The 9318-nt window shown below is 34.4% G+C and overlaps 1 protein-coding gene across 1 annotated transcript; it reads right to left on the bottom strand.

The window, feature by feature from the left end:
• Positions 1–7530: 7530 nt before the first annotated feature.
• LOC133321560 (uncharacterized) lies at positions 7531–8205 on the bottom strand. The gene has a single exon (XM_061530645.1). It carries the CDS (start codon positions 8032–8034, stop codon positions 7570–7572), a length of 465 nt encoding a protein of 154 aa, XP_061386629.1. The 5' UTR covers positions 8035–8205; the 3' UTR covers positions 7531–7569.
• Between the last annotated feature and the right edge of the window lie 1113 nt (positions 8206–9318).

Below are 9318 nucleotides of genomic sequence, written 5' to 3'. Positions count from 1 at the left end.
TTCAAGTTTTTCAATGGGCTGGAAAATGAATACAAATGCTTGTTAAGGTTTGTAACTTTGCACATATATAATTGATGATTTAAAAGAGAAGAAAAATAATTTACAAAAAAATTTTGTTATTGTTTTGTTGTTGTTTTTTGTAATTAAAGAAAAGTCCTTATTTTTGATGGCGGGCATGATAACTCCTCACTGGAACATCGGAATCCGAAAATTCCAACGGTGTTAGAAAGAGTACATGTCTGTCTCTCGTATGAACTAGGATTATTGACTTCGCTCTAAAATTAACTAAATGGTGGACCTTTGAAAAATTATTTTTGGAAAATCGCCTTTTTTTTATTAAAAACCAAGTTAAAAAATAAGGAAGATCTTCACCGATTGGCTTTATCCTAGTTCATCCGATAGCTATACACACACACGTGTAAAAATTTGGAATCGATTGGGTTATTAGTTTTTGAGTTATCGTGCCCGCCATTTGTAAAAGAGAAAAACGCGTTTAAAGTTTGAGAAGCTTTTTAGCGGTCACTTGATGCTGATACAATAAATCGGCTATATCTTCAAGAGTTCTTGAGGTTCTCACTTGAAATTTTGTAGGGACAATCTTGAATTAGTGTAGATTCGAATTAAATCAAAAAAAAATTTTGACCCCGAGAATGGGGTCCCCATAAATTAAATCTCCAAAGATGATCAAGTCCTTAATAAAAGCATATAAATTAAATAAATCCCGTGTTCTATTCCGTAAACATCCGCAAACTACATAGGCTGAGGGTATATATCTGTCTACAACACCGACTAACCTTTATTACTTGTTTAAAATATCTTTGGACGTTTGTTATTATTTAAAAATCCGGTTTCAAAAAAACCTGATTCCCGGTTGTTTCTCTAAATCGGGTCAATGGCCATATTGCGTATCGAATAACGGTAACCGGTTCCTGCCAAAATTAAATAAAACAACTTTAATTATACCCCCACTATTAAGTGTGTCATTACATTTGCAGATCGATGTAGCCAAGATCGACTGTCTGAGAAATCATGACTAAGCTCACAATATTGCTTTGAAATATTGCACATACATTGCTACTACTCCTGGTATTTAGAATGGAATACGTGGTTCAATATTCCATATTTGGAGAATTTTGGGCACATTTTTCACCCGAATCGATATTTTTGTTCTAATTGTTTTGTTCTAAAACGGCATATACATTAGAACTTTTTACCGGGTTAACCTACTTTATGACATATATTCAAAGGAATTGACAATTGAAACCCACTGGGTTAACGAAATCCGGTTAAATGTAAACGTACTATAATACATACAAAAATGTATCAATTGGTTTGTTCCGAACTCCTATTTTTTATTTTTTACAATTTATTTCGATATCATAAAGGAAAAAAATGATTATCGTAGTAAAAAATAATAGATTTTGCAGTACGGGAACAGACCAAATATTAATCCAAGTTTCGGGGTAGGTTCCAGTAAAGAAAATCCACATTATTAGGTTTTCAACCGGATTTGATCCAATTAGATTTTTTGGTTTTTATTGGATGGCAAATATTCCTGCACAAAATTTTCAATACCAGTCCACGATTTTCTTTAGCACCTATATAATCATAACCTTTATTAATCTTCAAGCGTCATTGTTCTGGGACCTGGGAAAATTTCCAACCTGAGTTTTATCCTAGTAGTAATTTATTCGCCATAACACCCATATACTTGTCCTGATCAATTTCAGGTATCCTTAGGAAGATAAGGAGTTGGCTTTGAACGCTAAGGCGCCGGACATCAACAGATGCCATGGGAACCAGGGTTCAAATCCCAGCCGGGCTCAAGCTGAATTTTTCAGTTTTGAGTTTTACATGATCGGTGTTGCAATGAAAAGGAAAGCCAGAGAGATACACCACTGGTTCCCATGGCATATGTTGATTGTTGTCCGGCGCCTTAGCGTTGAAAGCCACCTCCTTATCTTCCTAAGGTTGTACAATATGCAGTTGCATACCATTAAAGAAAAATATTGTAGTCTTTATGGAAAAAAAGCCCGTCACTACAAGAAAAATCTGCTCTGAAAAGGAATGTTCTGGTGTGATGCCAAATGTCCGAACCTTGACACGGTTGAATTTAATTCGTAGATGCAATTTCGCAACAATAGTCGACATAAATACAACTTATCAAGTAAATATATTTATAAGCCACATTGCCCAATATGCTTGATGAGCCGCTTAACCAACGGCGAAGCGCGTCGCATAGTGGTGGGAATGTAGTATCTCTTTGGCTTTCCTTTTCATTGCAACTCCGATCATGTAGCTCGTCTCGAAAGAGAAATTAACAAAAATATTTTAGTTTGCTGTCCTAATTCTGCCCAATTGCTATCGCTTGGAGATTTTTAAGACACCAATATAAAATAAACTTGTAAACAATACTGTATCGTTAGGACCAAAAAAAAAAAAAAGAGTATTTGATTAAGAACCCGTTTTACATTTTTCCTTCGATGTTCGAATTTTGTTTTTGGAACGGAAATAACATTATCCCTTAGAACTCCTACATTTTATTTTAAGATTTTAAAAAATTTTCGGACTTAGTGACCTCTTTGGAAAGATAGACACATTTTTTATTTTTAATAGTTTAATATTTGTATTTATTATATAAGAACATGTTAATAGCTTTTACATAATCTTATATGAGACTTATATTTAATATTAATTTGTATAAATAACATATTTAATTGCACTATGAAATAAAATATAAACATATAACTAGATGTATTAGATTAGTATAATACCATTTTCTTGAACGAACATTTGGTTATTGCCTTCTCCGTAACTAAAATTACACATGGATTTATCAATTGCCATTGGTAGAAATCCAAAATTCTTTGGCTGATTTTTAGTTGATGTCGTTGGAATATTGGATGATGAAGGAGATTTCGCTGTTGATGCACCACAACTTCCACTGCAGGCTTTATCCGATTTACAATTGGAGTTTTTGCAGGTCTTCTGCTCGATGATGCAAAAGATTTGTATGAATTTTTGTAAAATTAAAATGAGGAAGAAAAAGAAAATGTTTGCGGCGAACAAATGTTTACGAGCAGCCAAAATCATGGTTACTAGAATTTACTTTTTGTACAAAATATAAAGAAATAGTTTAATTGAAATCGTTCTTTGCTGAGTTCCAATTGTGACTGATACCAATTGCGTTGAAATGATGTCATTTATATACACCAGAATAGTTACCTGATCTAATAAGTACCAAATATGTAGTAGTTATGTATGTGATCAATAATGTCCCTACCTGAGACCATGTGAAATATAACACCAAGTTTCGCGCGTTTTCTTATTGTCAATATTTAATAATTTTATTGCCTGCGATTACCCTTTTCCACCATCTATGTAGGTGACGTATTTGGTAAAACCACGCGCCAAAATGTGTATTGTACATGCAGACCTTTTTGTATGAACAAACATTTGAAGATGGTTATTTTTATTTGGCCTGTTTTTCGTTATTGGTAAAGGAATCATTTCACATATAACAAACACCTTCATCATACATGGAAACAGTAAATAAATGTGTAAACCATGCTACCTTATGCTGAAAACATGGAAAAACTACTATACACATGATCGTTAGTGCCTGTGGAGTTGACCTTCTTAATGGGCAAGCAAGAGCAACATGAAAAGAAAATGTCTAAAGTTGTTATTACTATCTTTCCAAAAACTAATAATTCAAAATGTTCGCTATTCAATATCCATATTCGGACAACCATGAGAAGTTTAAAAAAATCACTAACAATAACAGATAAGTAACGAACAAAATCCAAAAATTTATGACATTCATTTTGTATATGAAAAACAAAAATCTAGATGGCGCTGTTCAAGTTTGACAACTCGATATAGGTAGAAAATTATGTAAACAGACGAACAACGAAAAATTGTAATAGATTTTCACATTGATGGAAAATCGTTACGGAATATTGCAAATATAATAAAGCGCAGTGTTTCTACACTACAATCCAGTTATAAAAAAGTGACCAATTGAAAAAGCGCTACAAAATATAAACCGTTCCAAGTTATCAAGAAGGCACGATCGTTTCTATTTCGCCAAATCCGCAATTATCCTTCTGTATGTGGTGTACAACTGGCTGTAAGTTTGAAACGGGATTTTGAAATTTGTGTTACACCTCAAACAGAGCGAAATTACATCGACAAATTGTCAGAAAAAATTGTTCGCGTCGTCAAAAAGCTATATTTTTTTTGCCAAAGTATCAAAATAAGGATTATAACTTCTGGAAAATAATCGTAATCGCGGATAAGTCCAAATTCCATACAAAAATATCGGATGGACGCGGAAAAATTTTGAGAGAGATCAATATGGGCTTATCTCCTTATAATATCATTCCCACATTCAAACATGGTAGCATCTCAGTGATAGTAGGGTATGTTTTTCTGCAGCTGGAGTTAGAAACCTCTATTTTGTTGATCTTGACAGCAAATGACTAGGTAACCTTTTGAAGCAACGTACATTGGGATCTCGCGGGACTGTACCAAACTGTGGTACTGAGTATTATATCTTTGTGCATATGTTTGTAACAGACAAAAGGAAACGAGATAAACACAGGGTTCCCTTGAGCATAAGCAAAGAATAACTTTCTCAGTCGATTTATGCATGTCCCATGTTAAACTGTAAACAAAGTACAAGTCACGTTTATGATCCGAATTAGGTGAGAACCAAACCACTGAGAACCAAAAAATATTTGTTTTTCTAGCGTTATTCTACACCATCGTTAGCTATTGAATAGTTCTACGACATTTAAGGATTTATAACGGAAATTCGTTCACGAATTGAGAGCTTTTCCGTTTTCATACTATTTTCTTTCCAATTCATGCTAAGAACCATTGTTAATAAATAAAAATTAAGTGATTTAATTCTTAAACGTTATAAAATTTGAACGACCAGGATTAAGAAATCACATCACCATTTATAAGCCATATTCCTGAGCAATTGCATCATAACATATAGCGATACGTGAATAATTTTATCCAAAATAGATGGGGGAGGCATATACACGGTTCTTGATGGATATGACCATATGAGATTTAAATGCTTTCAAAATAATCACTCGGTGTCAAATATTTTTTGATTTAATTCGAATCTACTCTAATTCTAGAATGTCCCTACAAAATTTCAATTGAAAATCTCAAGACCTCTTGAAGATATAGCCGATTTATTGTGTTAGCATCAAGTGACGGCAAGAGTGATTCTCAAACTGTAAACGCATTTTTCTCGAAGCAGTGATTTACGAATGGCGGTCACGATAACTCAAAAACTAATATTCTAATCGGTTCCAAATTTTGACACGTTTCTCTGGGAAATGGGGACCTTCCTTAATTTTTAACTTAGATTGTGGTCAAAAAAGAAAAAAAAATTCAAAGTTCCGCCATTTTGTTCATTGTTGTGCGAAGTCAAAACTCCTAGCCAGATATGTACACAGTTGGAATTTCCGGATTCCGATGTTCCAGAGAGGTGTTATCATGCCCGCCATCAAAAATAAACTCTTTTTCTTGGATCACAAAGAACAACAACAAAACTTAAACTCGCGGTTTTATCTGCTGCCGCCAAAAAAAAAAAAATAAGAAGAAGCACAACCGTTAACATAACAAATGCTTCTTCTTATTACATGATATGTAGACATGTTGTTGAAAATATGGAGACATGTCGCCACAATATTAGACAAAACCCCACATTTCCTTCTGGGATCGCACTGCACCAAGACTTTTGTGAATATTTTATATACACCCTATTAAACTTCCATATATTTCGGCAAAATCCGTTAGAAAATTTGACAAAATTTCGAATAATGCCATTGTATGGGATTTATTGACCTCGAAACCTCGAAAATAAAACTGGACTTTTCTATGGGGGCTATGTAAAAACATAGACGTATATTGCACATATTCTGGGAAGAACATTTTTATTCACCAAGAATACTGAATGCCAAATATATATTGGGTATGCTTTGGCTTAAACCTTTAATACTGGAAAAGTGCAGCATTTTATATTTTTAATACCAAACCATAAGAAAGTAGAAATTGTAAAACCATGAGCTTCATTTTTAGCATACCTCATGGGGACAAGAACGAACTCTATCGCTTGTATTTCGATCGATATCAGGGGAATGGTACACCAAGGGACCTACGTACCTAGAGTTTTGAAAAACCTGTGTGATATTAATTTAAATCGTTTCAGATTTAGATATTTTTTTACTATCAATAACGTAAATAGTCAAATTTCAGCCATGTTTTATTTTCAATTAATGTTCTTATCAATTTTTTTTTAATTCGAATCTACTCTAATTCTAGAATGTCCCTGCAAAATTTCAAGTGAAAATCTCAACAACTCTTAAAGATATAGCCGATTTATTGTGTCAGCATCAAATGACGGCAAGAGTGATTCTCAAATTTTAAACGCATTTTTCTCAAAACTTTGTTCTACGAATGGCGGGCAAGATAACTCAAAAACTAATAATCCAATCGGTTCCAAATGTTGACAAGTTTCTCTGGGAGTGTATAGCTCCCGTATGAACTAGGATAAAGCCAATCGGTGAAGATCTTTCTTATTTTTTAACTAGTTTGTGGTCAAAAATACGCGATTTTCCAAAAAATCAAAGTTCCGCCATTTTGTTAATTGTTAGTTCTTATAAAAAATAGGTCATATTTTTTATATCGATGGATTCGTACTTAATAAACCTATCTGTATCAAAATGTCAATTTCCAGAAAAAGTGGTGTTATTGTCTCTCCACGTTAGCCATTGCAGAGTAACAAGTTTTCAATATAAAGCAAAAGAATTGGAGATGCGAAATAATTGTCATATAATGGAAAGTCAGTCTAACATTTTTCAAAAAGTTCCCACAATCCCTTTTGATCCGAAGGTAATCATCAACATATAATGGTGAAGATTCTCATTCATGTAAAATTTCGTCGATTCCCGATCATAATTATGATCTGTCAAATGACCAGAAAAACAGGTATATTTTAAGGTGTTGTTCCTTTGGTCCACCACCTAATCCAATCACCCCCACATTTCTTAAAGTACATACCAAAATGTTTCGTTTGCTTAATCAATTACTTAACCCAAAACAAGTAAAATAATATGCAAAACGATCATTTATAGAAAAATGTTGTTGTAAAAAAGTTTGTTTTTTTTTATTAAAATTGTTGTTGCTTTTCAGAGTTGAACAAAAAATATGCAGTCTTGTGTGCCAATAATGGCGGTGATTACAAATGATTATGAGTCCAGGAAATGTGACACATTTCAATAATATCCTCTAGGGGGACACTAATTTCTATGCTGCAAACCAATAATAAATGAATTAGTACTATATCAAGACGGACAGACAGACACGCTCTCAGACATATTGGATATGTAAGAATTTATTTTGATAAGCCTATCACAGGATCACTTTATAGTACCAACAATATATCACAATCGATCTTGCTTACATTGATCGATTTTAGTTTTTTGGTTTGATTTTTTTTTCAACTTTGTCCAAATTACTCTGATGCAAATGTTGGCGGTTTAGCTAATTGGGATTGAGTTTGACTTCAGCTACGGCCGCATTCAGGCGCGATTTCGATATGTACTTCTGGCGTTGTTTCTCTTCGACGAACAGTTGGAAGTGACCTTCGCCGAATCCGAAATTACGCAAATTCTTACGCATGGCCATTGGAATCAGTCTTAGACCTCTCACTGGGGGTGTTGGCGATGGTGGTGGTGACGGTGATGGAGTCGAATTGGATGAGGATGTGGACGAGGAACTCAGTAGGCCTGCAGCTGCCATAGTGGGTGCTGGTGATGAAGATGTTGGGACAACACCAGTTGATACAACACAACGTTCATCACATCGTTTGTCCCCGGGACAATTGGCATTTTTGCAGGCCTTCTCCTCGATGATGCAGAAAAGCTGAATGAATTTCTGAATGACGAAAATGATGAAGAAGAATATGATATTGGTAGCAAAGAGATGTTTTCGAGCTGCCAAAATCATGATGATGATCCCTCAATGTTCTCTCGTGAGCGAAACAATGAGACGATAATTCTAGATCGATGGATGTTCGAAGTGTTGGCACTGATCTATTGAAAATATCACAGTGCGTAGGTTGAGTTTGTGAAATGAGTTGCAACAGCTTGCGAATGAAACTGATTTTTTTCGGCCATCAACAGAATTATTTATGTGAAATGTTAGGTTTTACCTGTATCCCTGAAAATGATTATGAGTTGCTACCTGTTTAGAGGAAAAGAAGGGAGAGATGCAACGAAATGAAAGTGGTGGGTTTATGACCTTTGTAGTTCGCGCTTAAATTTTTGTGTATTCCCTAATGCATATGATACTGTACTTTTTTTTGGCTCAGCTGCAGGGTATTTCTTCTTTATTATGTGTAGTTAGGCATTGATTACTTATCCATTAGTATGCATGTGCCATCTAGTGATAGCGTTCCAAATTTCATATTTACACAAACAAATTGCTGACCCTATCCTCATTTTTCCAAAATGTGTATATCCATGAAGCATTTTGTGTAAATGGCGTTTGGTAAATATTTGGTTTAAATACTCGGAAAATTGTTTTTGCCTGTTAGTCGCTTAGCGTCTGTCTTAGGAGTAGGTACAGAACAGGATTTAGTGTTTTCCACATTTTTACCAGATGGATTTTAACTATTTCTCAATAAAATTGTATTTCATCTAATTTGGAACTAATTTTATAGTAATTAAAAATGGTATAAATCAGAAATAGTAGCAATTTCTATTGATGTCAAATATTTTAAAGGATTAAGGATGTAAATCATATCTATTAGCATATCACAGAAATTTGAAAACCTAGTTATACCCTACATAATTATGTTGTCAGGGTGTTATAGCATTGTTCAGCCCCAAGAGTTTGTAGCGCCGCGAAATATTGGTCCTAGACCCACCTTTAAGTATACCGATCGTCATATCTCGACGAGTCGATCTAGGCATGTGTGTCGGTTCGTCCGTCTGTCCATTATAATTTGTAAACAGTATACAGCCCACAGTTATGGACCGATTTTCACGAAATTTTGGGAATGGGTTCGGCCCAATGTTTTTGGTAAAAATTTGTTAATATTTAGGGGTTGAAATGGACCAAATACTTAATTTTTTCCGTTTTTCTGGTCGCTCCAGAGGCCGCAATTATGGCCCGAACATTGCGAAATTTTAAATGGAAAACGGGATCGGGCTAAAGAATAAACATGCCTGTTTTGATAAAGATAGGTCAATATTTAGCGGGTCAAATGAACCCTGACTTTTGTGTGAA

Source organism: Musca vetustissima, unplaced genomic scaffold (assembly GCF_032173495.1).
Source record: "Musca vetustissima isolate MV318-11 ecotype Yass unplaced genomic scaffold, APGP_CSIRO_Mvet_v1 utg39374, whole genome shotgun sequence".
NCBI classification, from domain to species: domain Eukaryota; kingdom Metazoa; phylum Arthropoda; class Insecta; order Diptera; family Muscidae; genus Musca; species Musca vetustissima.
This window is presented reverse-complemented; position numbering and strand designations above follow the sequence as displayed.